General features: G+C 37.5%; 1 protein-coding gene across 1 annotated transcript in view; it reads left to right on the top strand.

The window, feature by feature from the left end:
- kcnh3 (potassium voltage-gated channel, subfamily H (eag-related), member 3) overlaps positions 1–21,873 on the top strand; it is a 577,011-nt gene that overhangs the window by 473,478 nt on the left and 81,660 nt on the right. The window contains exon 8 of the mRNA XM_028807521.2: positions 16,079–16,372. Within this exon, the coding sequence (XP_028663354.1) occupies positions 16,079–16,372 (294 nt within the window). The remainder of the gene's footprint in view (positions 1–16,078; positions 16,373–21,873) is intronic.

The following is a 21,873-nucleotide window of genomic DNA, read 5'->3' as shown; positions in this document are numbered from 1 at the left end:
ACCTTTGCTTAATATACGATACTATCATTAATTTATATTACCACCATCTCTAGTCTTAAGAAACTAATTCAAATATATAGATGTGTGTATAAACTTAAATCTATCTATCTATCTATCTATCTATCTATCTATCTATCTATCTATCTATCTATCTATCTATCTATCTGCCACTCACATTCTAAACATGAAGTATGTTTGCTCTTCTAGAGACTGATCTGTTATAAAGCAGTGGTCTGTCTCTCTATAGTAGAACGCTGTGCAGATGAGTTAGAACTTCTACAGTATTTATGGATGGTTGTAATCAGTGCTTGGCTCAACACAGAATTCTTACACTCCTTTAAGCTACCTACAGTTACCCTGATTCCGAGAAAAGCAGAAAATTTTTTGCTTTAATGATTAAAGGTCTGTGGCCCTAAAACTCTGTAATAATTAAACCATTGAGTGTTTAATTATTACAGGCTCTGTGGCTAAGGATCTGCACTGGCAATCAGAAGGTTGCCGGTTCGAATCCCGTAAATGCCAATAGGGACTCTGCTCTGTTGGGGCCTTGAGCAAGGCCCTTAACCTGCAATTGCTAAGCACTTTGAGTAGTGAGAAAAGCGCTATATAAATGCAAAGAATTAAGAATTATTATTATTAGCATCTTGCTTTTGTCCATAATCCTGATCTTAGATCCCTTGCCTTTGCTTCCTATCTCAGTAGAAGATATAGTAAACATGGCTCTCCATCAAATTTTGTCAAATGTCATCTCCCCAGGTATTTACAACAGGATCCATCCAGCAGAATGTAGTGTTTTCCTAAGGTTAATCTCTTGTAAACTCCTATAAATGAAGGATGATGCTATATGCCCTAAGTGCAATTGTGCAAAAACCCTGAGACTGAGCTGAGTTTGACTTCAGGGGGGCATTTTCTCTCCACTTCATTTCTCCCTGCACATCAAGAATGCTACCTTTTGTGATCCACCTATGAAACATTCTGAAACTGAAAGAAATTGCTATGATCCACTCAGAACAGGAGCAGGCATTCTATGAGATGCAGGTGGCTCAGTTGGCCAGTTAGTCCGCTTTCTGCCATCTTGAGCCAAACACTATGTAAACAGTTGAAACAGTCATAAAGATACAAGATACATCTTATTTCTCCTGAACTCCAATTATATTACTGTGAGTTGGATAGAATCATTCACATTTACATTTCCAGACGCAAACATTACTTCACGTCCTAGACGAATGGAAGAAAGCTCAGTATTGAATTTTTTTTTGTGCCCAAACTGGGAAAGGTTTAATCTTTTTCAGTCTGCTCTGGTACAGTTCTTAAGGGTATTTATTGAGCACAAAGGTACTGTATGTTAAGTTGTTCATATGTTCATGTATTAGACAATATTGGGTCATCAACTGAGCTGAAAATCTAATAAATAATGACACTCTTCTGGGATAACCAGAACTTGTCTTCATGCCAGTAGCTTCCTACAGCAGTCACTCTAATCAATTAAACATTTAATCCCACCTTAGCACCCCGTGAGTTCTTGCTTTACTTCATTTAGAACAGATCTGTAATTACTGTGGACAGGGTACAACACGGGTTTGTGTTATAAGCAAGAAAACACTTTTGGGACTTGGCTCTTGTGTGGTTGTCATTATACATAATAAATCAACAAACAAATATTTACTCTTGATTAAACACTTCATTGAAGCCAGAATTTGTGTAAGTTCCAAAGGAAATGTAACAGCTTCCCAAAACAAATAGATCTATGACTCCACTCCAATTACAGTTTTGGAGTAATTTCAGTTCATCTAAGCATTTTAGTCTCATCCTCAAAATTTTAAACATTAAATTAAGCATTTTGCTTTCTTGTTTTGGACCAAGATAAAACTAATTGTGAAACAAAGTACTGTCAGCAAACATTACTTATTATTTGACTGATGACTTTACCCAAGGCAACTTACAATATTTGTGATAGAACCGGTTATATTTCTTTAGTTTATCCTTATGGAGTACAGACAGATGAAGTTATCTGCTCATGATCACACAGTGTCAGTAGTAAGATTTGAACACACAACCTCAGAGTTTGAAGCCTTAACTACTAATGATCTGAAAGCCCATTGCATGGGAAGCCAGTGTTTCTCTTTGTAGTATTAATAGCGATGCTAAAATCAACCTTAAATAGGGTGCCATTCCATTGCTGGACATTAAATATATTGCAGAGTACACTACAAATCACTGCACATCATCTGTAAATACATGAAGGCTAGTCTGATAAAAAAAAATAATTTTGATCATTGATAGTGCTGCCACGTACCATTTATCTACAGTAATCCCTCGCTATATCGCGCTTTGACTTTCGCGGCTTCACTCTATCGCAGATTTTATATGTAAGCATATTTAAATATATATACCAGATTTTTTGCTGGTTCGCGGATTTCTGCGGACAATGGGTCTTTTAATTTCTGGTACATGCTTCCACAGTTGGTTTGCCCAGTTGATTTCATACAAGGGACGCTATTGGCAGATGGCTGAGAAGCTACCCGACCAGAGTGCGTATTATGTATTAAATAAAACTCCTCAAATATATTGTGAGCATGGGGGCTGTTCGCACCCCTAGAGGATACGGCCGCTCCTCAAAAAACGCTGAAAGATTACCTTCACATTGCTGCCATCCTTGCTGGGCTTACATGTGGCTGCTTTGTAAAGCGATATGCTTCCCGCACGGTGCTTCACATACTTAAAAGATCAAACAGCACGTATTGATTTTTGATTGTTTACTTTTCTCTCTCTCTCACTCTGACATTCTCTGCTCCTGACGGAGGGGGTGTGAGCAGGGGGGCTGTTCACACCCCTAGACGATACGGACGCTCGTCTAAAAATGCTGAAAGATTATCTTCACATTGTTCCCTTCTGTGCAGCTGCTTTGTCAAGCGACATGCTTCCTGCACGGTGCTTCGCATACTTAAAAGCTTGAACGGCACGTATTGATTTTTGATTGTTTACTTTTCTCTCTCTCTCACTCTGACATTCTCTGCTCCTGACGGAGGGAGTGTGAGCAGAGGGGCTGTTCGCACACTGGCCTAGGCCCTAGAGGATACGGACGCTCCTCTAAAAAATGCTGAAAGACTACCTTCACATTGCTCTCTTCCTTGCAGCTGCTTTGTCTGGTGGTGCTTTGCATACTTAAAAGCCAAACAGCCCTATTGATTTTTGATTGTTTGCTTTTTTCTCTCTCTCTCTCTCTCTGACATTCTCTGCTCCTGACGCGCACTCCTTTGAAGAGGAAGATATGTTTGCATTCTTTTAATTGTGAGACAGAACTGTCATCTCTGTCTTGTCATGGAGCACAGTTTAAACTTTTGAAAAAGAGACAAATGTTTGTTTACAGTGTTTGAATAAAGTTCCTGTCTCTCTACAACTTCCTGTGTTTCTGTGCAAATCTGTGACCCAAGCATGACAATATAAAAATAACCATATAAACATATGGTTTCTACTTCGTGGATTTTCACCTTTCGCGGGGGGTTCTGGAACGCAACCCCCACGATCGAGGAGGGATTACTGTATATTAATATGTCATAAATATATTTGAAAATTAGTTATATAAATCCAAAAATTGGGAATCTATTAATATAAAAGTATGTGTTCATGAATTTGCTGTGTAGGTTCCTTGCACATCATACATTCATTTTAGGTTAACTATTATGTGTATGATATACTCATTTATGTGCACATGTCCATTGCAATGGATTGTCTTTCTATCCAGGAACAGTTACATCCAAGGCTCAGTGCTAATGTATTGAACGAAGCTGCTTTCCAAAATTAATGAATTCAGATTTTCTCTCTTGCACCACCACACAATCAAAACCTAATATATAAGCATTTATAGTTAAAATATTAGGAGAGAGTTTAAATTCCACCTTTTAAACAAAAGTGGAAAAAACTTTCTAGGAATGTATAATGTGCCCATATGTAACTTTACAATCCAAAAATAAACATGCAGTTAATTTTTGACTAACGCATAAAGAAAAAAGCAAGCCAGGTAGATATACATGATTATAAATACCTACAAAAGCTTATTTAATCTTTGTGAAGTGTCTATGAAAACCTTTCACAAATAAATTTATGAAGCCCTTATGCACACACACCACATTACAAACAAATCCTTTACACAAAGTGTCCCTTTTTGTGTACAAACAACAGCTCATCTGTGCCTCCATGTGAAGCATGTGCTCACCTTTATGAAGTTCTGTCTCTCTTCATGCCATGGATAGCCACTGTTAGAAATTTCTGATACAGAAAGAAGAAAATCAATATCAATGAGCTGAGAGTTATGGCAAGAAAATAGTAAAAAGTTAAAGAGATAAATTCAGTTTATAGTAGAGTTGGAAACCTCCTGTTGTTGTTAAGTCAGTGGGTATAGAGCGACTTGTTTCTAAATCAAGGCATAGTGAAACGACAAATACAAGAGTAGCACTGTATTAGATGCAAGCGGGTAAGTGAGTAAGTAAGGCACAGTACCTTGTTTTATCACAATTCTTTTAGTTCAGGTCCTGCAGTTCTTTCTGCTTTAAGGTCCTCCGATGGCAGTTTTGGTCAATTTCTCCAGTCCATGCATTTTAAACTGCTGCTGGGACGTAGGAGAGACAGCAAAAGATACTGAACAAAGGACTTGAGAGAGAAGAGAAAAACCTAAAATTGCTGTTATCCATTCAGGAGCTCGGTAGCACAAGGTATCTGAAGTGTAATAATTAATTTACACATATTAAGATAAACAAACACACATACGTAGACCACCACTGCTACTGGGATCCAGACATTTAAGAAGTGCCTCTGCCTGTCTACGGTATCTTTCTGTCATGACATAACAGTAAATACAGTTTAAGCAGTGGGGTCTATGGATATGCAACATGTTAAAACACCGTGGTTATTTTGTCATGACATGTTTGCATTCCCATTTAGAAAGTAACCTTAATTTTCTTTAGTTATTCTTTTAGATGTGCAGTCAGACAGTAGATACTGTTCAGCTTCCTGGGTGCTTTTACTGTGTTGTTAGGTAAATTTGTTGATTCGGGTGTTTTGAGTACTGAAATCTGCATCTCCTGTGGTTCTTTGTCATTAGTTCTCTTAATGACAGTCCATTTAATGGGGTGTGACGCACCATTCATTTCAAATGCATATTTTGCAGTTCATATTTTCATGAATGTAGCTTCCAGTTCTTTTAATCTTACGTCGACTCCTACACTACCATCATAACACTGAACAACAGACAGCACACACACCACCTATGTCAACATAACGTTCACGTTTACCACTCATGAACTAATGCTGTAGAATGCCAACATATAATTTGATGCTACAGAAAGTTTTTTCCCTTGCATTAGGTTACTCTTATTTTTAAAATAAGTTATGTTTATTTTTAAAATGTTCAACATAAAATATACATTTACAGTATATGTCTAATAGGGTTTTGTTAGGAGACTTTGACTGTTCATCATAATCAGAAGCTTGCTCTCTGTAGAACCAGGTTAACAAAAGCACCTCTGATCTTTGCAGTTCAAAATCACTACCCCTACTTTGAGCACCACGTTCATGAGTAGTTCAATTGGTTTAGAAATGTGACACTCAGTAAGCTGTCTAATGGTTTCCACCCAGTTTTAAGCAAAATTCACTCGTGGTTGTCTCTAGTTGTATATATTATATTTCTGGCTTCAGCAAAACTCATTACTTGTTACCCACTGGTCTTTCCATGTTTGGCCTCTTTTTGTTGTGAGTGCTGCTGCTACATTTTATCCAGACTCTCATCTTATATTTACATTATGCACCATATTTTGGATTGGTCAGACTAAGTGTGGAAGATATTTTAGTGTGAACTGAGAAAGTACAAGCACTTAATGCTTCTGATGAATTTGAAGTTGGCTGCACTTCACTGTGTTAGGCCACTTACTGTCTACTTCATGCATAGGACTGCATAACAGCCGAAGCCATGCACTGGAGATTAAATATTTCATTTTTTTTTATTGATGTTTGTACATTTTTGCGTTCAATCAGTGATTCCATTGTACTCATCACCTTTTCATAGCATCTTAACCTACTCTGGAGCCAATCCAAGATAACACTCAATTTAAGTACCCATTAGAAGGCATATGTTAGTTCTAAATATGGTGCCATCAAACACAGTTTAAAAGAATTCACTTTACAAAGAAAAAGTGTAAACCCAGAAACAATGTTAAGCTGAATGTACAATGCAGCTGACCTTCATTTTTTCTGTCACTTTCAAACCACTAAAGGTTTACTTTTCCTGTATTTGCACCTGCTGGAAGATGTTATGATTTTTTTCATTTTCTTCTCTGTGCTTTTTGATAATTTTGTCCTCTATTCAGTTTTTGGCATCTTTAATATTTTTAAAGCCTTTGAAATTAATTTGTTATGTACAGTTATAAAATGAAGATTGAATAATTTGACAATGTTTTTTTTTATTATTATTTTCAAATGAAAATAAATGTTAAATGTGTTTGGATAAGTAGCCATTCATTAGTATTAGCATAATGAGACTGTCATCAAGAGTTCTGTCAAGAGGAGGGATCGTCCAGCATGCTTTATCTTGGCCCCAGTTGTCTTAAACCCAAAACAGAGACGCAGAGAGTGCAGACAAAGAACAAGAATCATACTAAGAAAACAGTAAAAAAAATATGATGGAAATACAGGTACTTTAAAGGAACAAAAAGAAAACAAAAAAAGATATTTTCCTACTTTGTGTAAAGCATCTTGTGGTGGCGCATGCTGCAACACCCTACAAAAATATACATCTAATAGGATGGAAAAAAGTGTGTGTTTTTGACTCTGTAATCAAAAACAGAGGGGGAGAATCCCAATCTCAACCCAACCAGAACTACCATCACTAAAACACAGTTTGTTGCAAAGCCAGTGCAGCCAGTGCTACTGGGAATCATCAAAAGGATTTCTTTGAGAGCAGATTGTAAGCCTCATGGAACTGACAGTCTGTGTTACTATTGCCCGCTTTCCCAGTGTTTACCCAGTCTAAAAGGTACCCGAACACAGTGCCCGACAGTGAGGGCCATTCCATTAATCAGTTTTATGAATCTGGGTGTCCAGTACATAATACCGTGGAGACCAAACTTACAGCAGCAATCAGTGCAAGTATTAACCTGGGAATCACCCAATAGCGTCACTTTGAATTGCAGAAGAAAAAAGTCATGTGAACACAGGGAGAACATGTTCAAGTCAAATAGTAGGAATCAAAATTGGTCCAAATACTGTGCAGTGATAACCCTACTTACAGCTCCTTTATGACCCCTGACCACATTTTGGACACAATGTCATTTTGGAGCAACATGGAGGCTTAGCAGGTAGCACTACTGCTTCACAGCGTTAGGGTCCTGGATTTGATTCTTGGCTTGCTCACTTTCTGTGTGGGTTTTACTCCTTTTTTAAAATGAATTATTGGATAATAAGAAAAGAAAATTCTCTGGTCTGATGAGACAAAGATTGAACTCTTTGGTGTGAATGCCAGGTGTCACGTTTGGAGGAAACCAGGCACCGCTCATCACCAGGCCAATACCATCCCTACAGTGAAGTATGGTGGTGGTAGCATCATGCTGTGGGGATGTTTTTCAGTGGCAGGGACTGGGAGACTAGTCAGGATAAAGGGAAAGATGACTGCAGCAATGTACACAGACATCCTGGATGAAAACCTGCTCCAGAGCGCTCTTGGCCTCAGACTGTGGCGACAGTTCATCTTTCAGCAGGACAACGACCCTAAGCACATAGCCAAGATATCAAAGGAGTGGCTTCAGGACAACTCTGTGAATGTCCTTGAGTGGCCCAGCCAGAGCCCAGACTTGAATCCGATTGAACATCTCTGGAGTGATCTTAAAATGGCTGTGTACCGACGCTTCCCATCCAACCTGACGGAGCTTGAGAGGTGCTGCAAAGAGGAATGGGCGAAACTGGCCAAGGATAGGTGTGCCAAGCTTGTGGCATCATATTCAAAAAGACTTGAGGCTGTAATTTCTGCGAAAGTTGCATCAACAAAGTATTGAGCAAAGGCTGTGAATACTTATGTACATGTGATTTCTCAGTTTTTTTATTTTTAATAAATTTGCAAAAACCTCAAGTAAACTTTTTTCACATTGTCATTATGGGGTGTTGTGTGTAGAATTCTGAGGGAAAAAAATGAATTTAATCCATTTTGGAATAAGGCTGTAACATAACAAAATGTGGAAAAAGTGATGCACTGTGAATACTTTCTGGATGCACTGTAGGTGGGGTTGCCTGCTATTAGACAGACATCAAGGCAACTGAAGCACAGTCATTGTAAGAACAGAATAGTACAATTTATTTATAAACAGAATAAATATAGAAATAGAATACAGTAATCGCTTAAATTTCAACATGAGGGATGCCATGCAGAACAGACAAACATAACACATTAGAAGTTGCTCATGGTTTATTTATGGATTTCCTCATATTTCTTTTTTTTTTTTCAACAACTTGAGACTCCCTTGTTTCCAAATTAGTCAACAGATTGATAAAAGCTAGACGTTTACCTAACACAGTTATTCATTAGTTTGTTGCACAGCAGACCTGAGCAATTTGTCTGTTAAACTCCTCTCATGACAGCTTGTTATGGGAGTGTCAAGGGCAGCAGTTCCTGAACGTGCCACGGAAAACACAGCAATTGACACTATGTAGTTAATTAGCTCTGCACAACCAAGACTAGAATGTTCTACAATGCTTGCTGATTGTGCAAATCTGTGTGGGTCACCGCATTCTTCATTCATCCATGCCACTCTAGAATATCAAATTAAAGCTTTACTTGAAAACAGCTGCCAGTGATAACACTGGGAGTATCGGTGGGGGGAAGAATAAAGTATGGGAAAGTGCATCGATTTGTAACATATGAAAGATATGGATTGTAACCTACCACCATTCAGTGACATAATGTTGTGTTCTTTAGCCAGTCACACGTGAAACATGTGAACGCAGAGCATGGCATAATGAAAGGCTCACTGCTGTAGGAAAGGGAGAGAATTTTAACTTGGCTAACTAAGTATAAGGTTTGCCTTTGGCAATGCCCGTAATTATGAAATAAGTTGGTAAGGGTTCAACTTTATTTGCCTTATCTTTGTCTGTAGGAGGTGGTCTCTGGCCGTTTGACTTATATCATGGTAACTAAAGCACACTTGTTTTAAGAAACAGTATAATATGTTTCACTGAGATAGACCTGAAGGAATACACATCCACTGATAATGTCACTATGGACAAGAAGATAAAAATTTTTCCAAATACAAACCATGGATGAACAAAGAGGTGAAACACATTTTACAAGCATGTAACCAGGCATTTACATCTAGGGATTTCACAGCCTATAGTGTTCCCAAGTCAAACCTGAAAAAAGGTATAAAAAGGCCAAAGACATCTGCAGAAAATGCATGGACGATCGTTTCCACAGCATGGATACCAGGGATATCTGGAAACGCATTAGAGCTATTGATGATCATAAATGCAGCCCTATCTCCCCCTTCAGCAGCTCATCAGCTTTTTAGTTTCAGACAGAATGGGCTTCAGAGAGTGCCAGAGAGAAAAAAGGTAAATGTAGCTAGTTTTTAAAGGAAGGTTCAGCCTCTGGTAATTGCTTTGAATTAACTTCTAGTTACAGAACTTTTTAATTTTTTTGCAGGAAAATAACATTCCATACAATCAAGTGAAACTTATACAACTGAAGAAAAAAACATTTGATACAATCAAGCTGATTTAAACAAAACAGAATTCAACCAACATGGGCAATAAAAAAAAAAAAACAGAGAAGGGAGAATGTCCTTTTCCCCAATATAAATGCTTATTCTAAAATTTTATCAAGTAGATTTTGCCATATTTAAAAAATGTTTTGAACAGATCCTCTAAGCAAGAGTTTGATTTTTCCAGCTCCAAGTAGTATATAACATATAATTCTTCCAATTAAGCAAGATAAGACTATGTGCTAGTAGTGTGGTATAGGCAATTACAATCAAGTTGTCATTCTCCACCTTAAGCCCATACGGGAGTACACCAAACACAGTTGTTAATGGGTTTGGAGTGATTGTGACACCAAGGTTGTCCAATAAGTATTCAAAGATTTTTGTCCAACATTATATTACACTTATTAAGTATATTTCCAAAATATGAAGCCCAGTGAGGCTGGAGCTAAATTGCAACATTCATGGGTTGAATCTTTCTTCATAATTCATCCCCTGTAGACCTGGAATGAACCTAGTCACTCTTCACTGGACCTTTTCTAGCACTGCTATGTCCTGTTGGTAGCCTGGAGACCAAAACTGTACGCAGTTCTCCAGATGAGGCCTCACCAGTGTGTTGTAAAGCTTGAGGATAACCTCCTTGGAGTTGTACTCCACATATTGTGCTAATATAACCTAACATGAACACTGAAAGTTGATAGAGTCAAGTCCACTATGACTCCTAAAACCTTCTCATAAGGTAAACTCTCAATTTTCAGACCTCCCATTGCATTTTCAAACCTAACATTTTTACTTCCTATGTGTAATACTTTACATTTACTGACATTAAATTTCATCTGCCACAAATCTGCCTAAGCCTGTATGCTGTCCAAGTCCTTCTGTAATGATATAACGGATTCCAAATTATCTGCCAATCCACCTATTTTGGTATCATCTGCAAATTTAACCTGCTTGTTACTTATATTCCTATCTAAATCATTTATATATATTACAAATAACAGTGGCCCTAGTACTGACCGCTGTGGAACACCACTCTAAACTTCAGCTGATACTGATAAGGTTCCATACACCATAACTCTGTTCTTCCTATGTCTGAGCCAATTCTGCACCCATCTACAAATATCACCCTGAACTCCCACTTCTTTTAGTTTAATGCCCAACCTCTCCTGTGGCACCTTATCAAATGCTTTCTGAACATCAAGATAAATAATATCATATGCTACTCTTTGATCGTATACTTTTGTTATTTCCTCATAGAATTCCAGCATGTTAGTAAAACATGTCCTTCCCCTTCTGAACCCATGCTGACTGTTCAGAAAAATTCTTGTACTTGCCATGTGCTGTTCAATCTTACCCATAATAATTCCTTCCATTAATTTTCCTGTGATGCATGTTAAGCTTACTGGCCTATAGTTGCTTGGATCTGTGCAGTCATCCTTTATATATAACAGAAAGAAACTGCAAATAAATGAAATAATCTGTTCTCTTAAAAACACCTTCAGAGTTTTCCAGAGTATTCCTGCAAAGTCCTCTGAGCATGCATTTGCCTCTAAAAAAGAATCAGTTTGTTTGGAGGTGAATTGTTTAAAGTTCTTATTGGCTAATGACAGGGAGTTAAGATGCCAGCTATGAAATGAGTGTATAGGGCATAATGATTCAAGCTCCAAGATCAGAGGGGCAAGATCAGGGATAACAATAGCATTGTATTTACAAGATTTGATAGTGGGCAATAAATCATTATTGATAAAGAAATAATCCATTCTTGAGTAATGATGATGTACTGGTGAGAAGAAGGAATATTCTGTTGAGTTTGGATTTAAGAATCTCCATGGGTATGATAAGTTATGATCCATTACAAACTATGTGCTTGTCTTTGCGGTATTAGAAGTTTTTGTCATGGTAGTTGATGATCTGTCCATGTCTGGAAGTCTCCAGCCATTATAATTTTTGAGTACTCATATTGAGAATTGATGAAAATATGTTTTGGATAAAGTCTCTATCTCCCACATTAGGTGTGTATTTACCAAAATTACTGTACATTTGAATAAATTATCCATTGCCATAACATAGTGCCGTTCAGGATCAGATACTACATCTGATGCTACAAATCAGATTGTTTTATGTATTAAGATTCCCACACCTCTAGCTTTCGTTGTAAAGCTAGAGTGAAACATTTGGCCAATCCAACCTCTATACCATCAAACCTGGTGCTTATTTGTTAAGTGAGTCTCCTGTAAAAATACTATTTTAGCACTTAGGCCTGTTAGGTGGGAGACTTTTTTTTTTCTCTTTAGATCGTGATTGAGACCGTTTACATTCCAGCTTACAAAGTTCACTGTTTGGTCTTAGAGACACTGCTTCTTATCTTTTGGATGACATTTTGTTATCTTAAGTAAAAGTAGTGCTTGTTGTTACATTGGCACTTACAGTTGTGGGAGTAAAAGGGATACATTTGAAGTAACTTGCTCTCTTTGTCTTCTCCTGGCAGGGCACATCCAAAACAAAACAATACCCCAGCAGCAGCTTGGTAAGGATTAAAATTGAGGTATCTTATGATAGTACAGTCTAGATATAAGAAACCTAGGGTATGACGTTAAACAGTCTCCTGAAAAAAGAGGAACATTTTAAAGTCTAATGGCACTACCAGTTATTACAGTTATTTAATGGTTACGCAAATACATATATATTTAATAGAATAAATTTCAATACAGTGATTGAAAAAAGTGGCCCAAAAGGAAATAGAATGTATAGTTATGGCAGATGTTACATTAAAGATAAACAAAGTTAGAAGTAGAGCCTTCTTTGTATTACCAAGACACAATATAACTCGCATTCCTCTTTTAAAGGATGTTGGAATCAGTCAATTTAGTTCATTTTCTGTATCTTCAAGAGAACTAAAGACATAGAATTGGCCATCAACAATTACTTTCAGTTTGACTGGAAACAAGAAGCTATACCTGATTTCAACTTTGTATAAACACCATTTAATTTTCTCAGTCTGGGAGTAAAGTTTAGTTTCTGTATCCCTGTTAAATCTGCAATCTTCACAGGACTTGTGTGTCACTAAAAAGCCTAACAAAAATTGGCAGTGCCCACTTTGTCCTACATTACATAGCTCAGGTGAAATTAGCTAATCTAAATCAAACAAAGGACAATTGTATTGGTTTATATTAAATATAATAAAAGTTGAAGATGTAAATAATTTGTGAAAGAGCCTCCCTCACATGATGCAGTATAAACCATAACTGAAGTAATCAGGAAAACAATACATTGAAAAGATGATGTTTAAGTATTACAAAATGAAATAGACCTGTTATGGTAAATTACATCCCTGCGGACCCTGTCCATTGAAGAATTAAGTTTGTTATTGTAAAGAATAGCACTTCTCACCCTTAATGAGTCTATTAGCCTGCAGCTCATTATGTGTATTATGTAATATGAGCTTTAACGCAACTGCATTTGTTTCTTGATGTCCACTGCAAAATCACACAGAAATGTGGATTACAACCAAACAGCATGTCAAGAGCTTTCATTGATTTTTTTTTATGGTAATGGAGGTCTTTAGGTAAAATAATACCTGGGGTCTCATGCATAACGCCGTGCATAGAATTCACACTAAAACATGGCAAAAATGGACAAAAGCGGAAATGTTCTTACACACCAAAAAATCCAGATGCATAAATATATGCGTTCACCAACTTCCACGTTCTTCCGCTCCATAAATCCCGGTCAGCATGAAAAGTAATGCACGTGCACGCACCTGCTGCCACTCCCAAACTCTTCCCAGAATTATGCCTCTTTGAATATGCAAATCAATATAAATAGCCCTTAAGCTTGGCATTATGTGAAAAGACAATGGCAAAAGCATGGAGGAAAATAGAAGAATTTCAGCGAATACCAAGTAGAGGCAAGGAAAAATGTACTATTTGTTGGTTTAAACAGTGGTATAAACAACAAAAGGAAGTTGATCAAGTGACATTGAGTGTCGGAGAAACTCGAAAGTTCAAGTCCACAAAGTCGTACAGTGCCTAAAATAAAAAAGAAGTTGTCAGATATCAAAGTCGCCGTGAAAAGGCAAGTCATAGCCCACATTTCTGAGTGACCTATGAAAGCTTATTAGGGTACAGAGAAAAGAAAAAAAAAGCACAGGACTTTAAACTCGAAATTTCCACTTTTATCACATAGTTATTTTGTCATTAAAGTAGAACATAATAAACTTCATCTTAAAATCTTAAATTTACTAGTTTCTCAAATACAGAGATTCCAGAGCTTCTGACAATGGTTGCCCACCTCCACCCGCAGCTGTGAGGTTTTGCATTGAAGTTGCAGTGGTAATAGGGTTAAATCTCAAGAAGCAGACAAAACGAAAATTGAGTTTGTTCCTGTATGCGTATCCCTTTTCATTGCAGCACAGACATTGCTCATTTTTTAATTGCACATTGCAATGACAATATTAATCACATCTGTCAGCCAACTATTTTCACTGCACACAAGCTAAGCAATATGCTTTGTAAAATAAACAGTCTCATTCAAATGCAGTGCTCCGGGACTTGACAGACAAAATAAATTGTGAGGTCTAAATTCACATTTTCTCAGTCTACCAGGTAAATTTTTCACTATGCATATGTGCTTCCTATCGTATAAAGATAACAAAGTAGCATTAGAAATAAGCCGTTATTCTTTTCCTTTCATCTTTTCCTAATGAGCATGTGGTAACATTAGATATTCAAAAACAAATGTTTTGTTATGAGTCAGGAAGGAATACTTTCTGATTTTTTTAAAGTAATCTTTTTGACTTGCTTACAGTTATTCAATGTTTTTTGGGCTTTCACTGTGTAAACATGCCAAGGATACAACTTAGTATTTAAATATATTTTCTTCACAAACATATGACTTTCAGATGATAGAGGGCTTTTTGTACAGGTAAATCCACAAATAATTTGAAGTCAAAAATATAGCAACATTTTGGAAAAGTTAATAAATTTCATAATTACAGTATTGAATTTTGTCATTCTTGTCATTCATGTAATATTTTTATACTACAAATTTTGGATTCTCTTCACCTCATGGATACATGGGTATGATTCTTCTCAATCTCCATACTACAAATAGTAATCACTTTATTAGTCTAAGCATACCGTGGGTGACATTTGGTTCTTGTTTTATTTTTTGTAAGAAGAAGGGAAATTAAATTGAGGTAAGTTAAATAAGGTCCATGCTATGGGCTTACTCTTCCAAGGGGTTTTATTAGTTTACGTAGCTCTTATAATCATTAAAATTTCCCTTGCTGAACTCTAATAATTAAAAAATCAGAGCATGGTTGCTTAAATTTAGTACCTAATAACTAATAGAAAGAATGAAAAAGAAAAAAAAAAGATTTTGTTAATTCGGTGAGGTGTGGAATGATAACTTGCAGTCCTATCACATACTGTAGAAGAGTAATAAGACTCTCGAGCCATGCACGCTCATTATCATACCTAATATAGCACGACTATTCTCACAATACATTTTACACTGGCTAAAACAAAAAGAGCACTGTGTGCAGTATGCTAAAGACAAGCAGGCCAGAAAAATATATTCATGATAAACTTTATGAATGAAACACTGAAATTAACACTCAGTGTTTGTTGTCCGCACTTCTTCATAAGGTCTTCATTTCATGTACGGCCAGTAATTGTTATATTTTTTGGAAATGAAGCCATACAAAACAGTGTTATTTATATGAGAAAAAGTAGACATTTGTATTGTTAAGCTTTGCATGTCTTGTGATCTTCAGCCTTTTCTGAATTTTAATGTAAGACTGTAATTAAGCAATCTGTAATTAAGCAATCTGTTACTAATTATCTATGCTTGGATTTCATATGAGCAAAGCTCAAGTTTCTAGAGTATCATGTTCTCTTATTCATCTCTTGCTTCCCATTTTATCTAATTTTGTCTTTGTTAGGTCACTAAGATTAACCATTGCCCCTGTAAATGAGTTTGCTTTTCCAATCCTGACCTCTGCAATGCAATATTTAGCTTTCTTTGTTCACCTAATACTGAGAAAAGTCTTGGCACTCACTCTGTACCTTTGATGCTTTATGAAGAAAACCACAGAGATGAGCAGCAACTTACTTAACTTGTGAAATGGGATTATTTGGTGGGTGGTGGTGTGTTCAATGTTGAATAGACATGTATGTAAGAACTTGACAGGAGGTTGTACCCAGGACTTTGTAACATTAACCATGAACTTGAACATGAAGTTGCAAATTATGCTGGTGTAAATTTAGGGTGACACCCTAGCTACTTTAATACCATTTTGTTTTAAAGTTTTGTTTCTGTTTTTATTTTTATTTTTTTAGGTTGGCTTCATGAATTAGGGAAACGATTGGGATCTCCTTATGAGCCAGAAAATGCTACAGTGGGTGTAACTTCAAGAAATCCATTAGGAGCAGATGTGCAAAACAGAACTGTACAAAACTCCAGCCAGTGGAACATATCAAGAACTGAGCTTATTGGTGGGCCAACAATTCGTAGCTCCTATGTGACATCACTGTACTTTGCTCTCAGTAGTTTGACCAGTGTTGGTTTTGGAAATGTTTCTGCCAACACAGATGCAGAGAAGATCTTCTCAATCTGCACGATGCTCATTGGAGGTAAGATAGAGCAGCATTTCAATTTGTTCTAAACTGAAATATTTCCAAACTAAATTCATAATTCAGTACTTGGAAGTCACATGCCAAATGCTGTCAGACGTGGAGTTTTCATGATAATTCCTTCATTCTCAATCTTTTAAAGCTGTTCTTGGTAAAGCATGAAAAAATAAACTTTCAACCTGTTACTAAATAGTAAACCTGTTGACATTGGCTCAGACATAGGAAGAACAGAGTTATGGTGTATGGAACCTTATCAGAATCAGCTGAAGTTTAGAGTTGAGTTCCACAGCGGTCAGTACTAGGGCCACTGTTATTTTTAATATATATAAATAATTTAGATAGGAATATAAGTAACAATGACCTGTGGCATTTATAACAGTGAGAAAATGAATTGTTTTAGTATCTTAACATGAAGTTTCTGTTTTGTTTAATTATTATTTATCACGTACACTGCTTAGTTAGAACATACCAAATAAAATACAGTAGCTACTTAGTGTTATGGCTTAGATGCCATAATATGTGCTATTTAACTATTGTTAGATAGTACTGTATTTGCCAGCCATAACAATGCAAAGTATTGTTAACAATATGTAAATATGGTTTAAAAAGTATACTAAATTGATGTTAATAGTCAACAGAAGAAATGTTTAGCTGTGGCAGCACAAAGACACTTTGTTCAGTGCTGCTGCTTTATATTTTCAAAGTTTGAATCCATAAAGGTTACTTTTTGTAAGATAGTGACATACTTACTGTTTGCCTATGGGTTGCCTCTGTGCATCCAGATTTCTTCCCATATTCCCTTGTCTGTTAGGGTAATTGGTGACTCTGCTTTAGCTTAGTGAATGTTTTCTGTAGCAGACTGATATCCCACCCAGTACTGGTTCACACCTTTTGCTCAGTGCTGCCAGAGTTGGTTCTGATGCCCTGTGCTTCTGAAATAGAAAAAGGTGTAAACTAGAAGTGATGATGACGTTGTATTTGCCTTTACAGGTAGCCAGTATTTTTTTGTCAGTTCTCTGGTAAAGAGTCTTTATGTTGCTAAGGCTAAAGAAACATCATCCTCTGGTTTTCACAATAGATTTAATTCATATTGGTAAAACTGTTACATATATGTCTTCTTCGTCTTGCGGCTGCTCCTGTTAGGGGTCGCCACAGTAGATCATCTGTTTCCATATTTTCCTGTCCTCTGCAGATTGCTCTGTCACACCCATCACCTGTATGTCCTCTCTCACCACATCCATAAACCTCTTAGGCCTTCCTCTTTTCCTCTTGCATGGTAGCTTTATCCTTAGCATCCTTCCCCCAACATACCCAGCATCTCTCCTTTACACATGTCCAAACAAATGCAATCTTGCCTCTTTGGCTTTGTCCCTAAATTGTCCAACCTGAGCTGACCTTCCAATGTACTCATTTCTAATCCTGTCCATCCTTGTCACACCCAATGCAAATCTTAACATCTTTAACTCTGCCACCTTCAGCTCTGTCTCCTGTCGAGTTTGAAAGTCCCTAACGTCTTACTGTCTACCACACTACTTGGTAGCTTATTCCAAGTGTCTACCGTTCTTTGTGTAAAGAAAAACTTCCTAATGTTTGTGCGAAATTTACCCTTAACAAGTTTCCAACTGTGTCCCTGTGTTCTTGATGAACTCATTATAAAATAACAGTCTCGATCCACTGTACTAATTCCCTTCATAATTTTAAACACTTCAATCATGTCACCTCTTAATCGTCTTTTGCTTAAACTGTATAGGCTCAGCTCTTTTAATCTTTCCTCATAATTCAACCCCTGTAGCCCTAGAATCAGCTCTTCAGTCGCTCTTCTCTGCACCTTTTCTAGTGCTGCTATGTCTTTTTTGTAGCCTGGAGACCAAAACTGCACACAGTACTCAAGATGATGCCTCACCAGTGCATTATAAAGATTCAGCATAACCTCCTTGGACTTGTGCTCCACACATCGTGCTAGATAACCTAACATTCTATTAGCCTTCTTAATGGCTTCTGAACATTGTCAGGAAGTTGATAGCTTAGTGTCCACTATGACTCCTAAATCCTTCTCATTAGGTGTACTCTCAATTTTCCGATCACCCATAGTGTATTCAAACCTAACATTTTTACTTCCTATGTGTAATACTTTACATTTACTGACATTAAATTTCATCTGCCACAAATCTGCCCAAGCCTGTATGCTATCCAAGTATGATCTGTATTGATATAACGGATTCCAAATTATCTGCTAATCCACCTATCTTGGTATCATCTGCAAAATTAACCAGCTTGTTACTTATATTCCTATCTACATCATTTATATATATTAAAAATAGCTGCAGCTCTAGCACTGACCCCTGTGAAACACCACTCTTAACATCGGCCAGTTCTGATGAGGTTCCTCGCACCATCACCCTCTGCTTCCTGTGTCTGAGCCAATTCTGCACCCATCTAAAAACATCACCCTGAACTCCCACTTCTTTTAATTTCATGCCCAACCTCTCATGTGGCACCTTATCAAATGTTTTCTGAAAGTCCAGATACAGTAAATAATATCATATGCTCCACTTTGATTGTATCCTTTTGTTGCCTCCTCATAGAATTCCATCATGTTAGTTAAAAATAGCTTGCCTTAATGCTAGAAGGGTCAAAAATAAAGTAAGTGAGTTGGAGTTTTATGTAGCAGAGCATAATTATGATATTATAGCAGTAATGGAAACCTGGCTAAATAACAAAGATGGGGATGAGTGTAACATAGAGGGATACACATTTTTTAGGAAGGATAGACAGAACAGAAAAGGAGGTGGGGTTGCTGTTTATGCCAAACAGGATTTAAATGTAAGTCCTCTTCAGTTGGATGATGAGCCCCATCTTAGTGAGGACATGTGGCTTCGCCTGAAAAATATTAGGGAAAGAGGTCTTATTTTAGGAGTGTGTTATAGACCACCCAATTCAGACAGTAATTTCAACACACATCTTTTTAGTAATATCAAAAAGGCAAGTTTACAAGGAGATATTATAGTCATGGGGGACTTTAATTATCCAAATATTAACTGGGATAACCTTGCAGATGGAGGAGCACAAGAGCAGGAGTTTTTAGAAGTAATCAGAGATACAGTGTCCATTTTAGGACATCCTCCTCCCTCCGAAAAAACTCCATCCTTCCTACTACCTTCCACAAAATATTCCTCCTCCCTGCGAGGAATCCCCCGTCACCCTTCCTCCCTCCCCTTTCCTCCCTCCTTCCACCACCGTCCGCTCTCAGTTCTCCGATGTCCGTTTTCCGTCATCCACCCTCATATCTCCGTCATCCGCCTTCAGCTCTCCGTCAAACCCCACACTCCCCCCCCCCCCCCATCACGGCATTTTCGTTAATGAAGTGACGTAATACTCCAGCTCCACCTTCTTCACAAGTTCATTCACCGAATTATTTGTCAATTAGATTTCACAGTAAGATTTTACAGCACGACTCAAACGCGGGAACGAAGGTAAATGACGTTAATTGTTGAGTGTCTTTTAATACTATGTAAGCATACATATTAACACGTGTGCATTAAAACATATGCATTTACGGGGTGATTTCTCAGGCTTAAAAGCTCACCTTTTATTAAAAGGTAAATGCAAACTTTTTTCATTCTGAAGGGCACAAACCACGTCGGATTTCAGGACTGTGGGAGGAAACCAGAGTACCCGGACGAAACCCACGCTCACATGGGGAGAACATGCAAAACTCCAAGCAGGGAAGCGAACCGGGGTCTCTTAACTGGCAACTTTTCACTGCGCCACCATGCCGCCCGCATACAAACTTAAAAAGGTTTAAATAAAACAGAAATATATAACTTTTATTTTTACTTCCTCAACTTGTGGAGGGTGTATCCTGTAGCAAAGCTCTAACTTTTTTCATGAAAGCCCCTTTCAGTCAATAAGCCTTAAAACAGGTGTAAAGATATTGACAACAAGCTACGCAAACCCACCAAAACATGGGAATCGTTTAAATCAAGACGCTGCGTTACCTTCTTCCAGATCGGTCCTAAGTAAGGCGTTTGTATTTTTCCAAAGCAGTTCTGGTTTCCATCTGCATCTGTAGCTGAGTCGAAAAATACCATCCCATACTAATAGTTAACTGCTTAACACATTTCAATATGTTTTGTAAGCATACAATACAACTGATAATATGTTGTGCTTATTTATTCTGGTGTACCAAAATTTTCGCGCGTTTAACGGCTGAAATCCGACGTGGTTTGTGCCCTTCAGAATGAAAAAAGTTTGCATTTACCTTTTAATAAAAGGTGAGCTTTTTAAGCCTGAGAAATCACCCCGTAAATGCATATGTTTTAATGCACACGTGTTAATATGTATGCTTACATAGTATTAAAAGACACTCAACAATTAACGTCATTTACCTTCGTTCCCGCGTTTGAGTCGTGCTGTAAAAATCTTACTGTGAAATTCTAATTGACAAATAATTCGGTGAATGAACTTGTGAAGAAGGTGGAGCTGGAGTATTACGTCACTTCATTAACGAAAATGCCGTGATGGGGGGCGGGGGGAGTGTGGGGTTTGACGGAGAGCTGAAGGCGGATGACGGAGATATGAGGGTGGATGACGGAAAACGGACATCGGAGAACTGAGAGCGGACGGTGGTGGAAAGAGGGAGGAAGGGTGACGGGGGATTCCTCGCAGGGAGGAGGAATATTTTGTCGAAGGTAGTAGGAAGGATGGAGTTTTTTCGGAGGGAGGAGGATGTCCTAAAATGGACACTGTATCTCTGATTACTTCTAAAAATTCCTGCTCTTGTGCTCCTCCATCTGCAAGGTTATCCCAGTTAATATTTGGATAATTAAAGTCCCCCATGACTATAATATCTCCCTGTAAACTTGCCTTTTTGATATTACTAAAAAGATGTGTGTTGAAATTACTGTCTGAATTGGGTGGTCTATAACACACTCCTAAAATAAGACCTCTTTCCCTAATATTTTCCAGGCGAAGCCACATGTCCTCACTAAGATGGGGCTCATCATCCAACTGAAGAGGACTTACATTTAAATCCTGTTTGGCATAAACAGCAACCCCACCTCCTTTTCTGTTCTGTCTATCCTTCCTAAAAAATGTGTATCCCTCTATGTTACACTCATCCCCATCTTTGTTATTTAGCCAGGTTTCCATTACTGCTATAATATCATAATTATGCTCTGCTACATACAACTCCAACTCACTTACTTTATTTTTGACCCTTCTAGCATTAAGGCAAGCTATTTTTAACGTGTTACTCCTTCTACATTTAAATGTTTGCTTAGAATTTACATTACTATGCATTTTTATTTCTACACCATTGTTTGTTCTTCCATGTATAGATCTAAACCTGCCTGTCCTAAGTTCCTTGCCCCCCCATTCCCTAGTTTAAACAATCCTCGACTAGCCTACACATACGCCTCCCTAATACATTGGTGCTCCTCCAGTTCAGATGTAACCCATCACGGCAGAACAGGTCCCATCTGTTCCAAAAAGAGTCTTTT

This window comes from Erpetoichthys calabaricus, chromosome 8 (assembly GCF_900747795.2).
Source record: "Erpetoichthys calabaricus chromosome 8, fErpCal1.3, whole genome shotgun sequence".
Lineage (NCBI taxonomy): Eukaryota > Metazoa > Chordata > Cladistia > Polypteriformes > Polypteridae > Erpetoichthys > Erpetoichthys calabaricus.
Note: the sequence above shows the minus strand (reverse complement) of the source record. Positions and strands in the feature narration are given on the sequence as shown.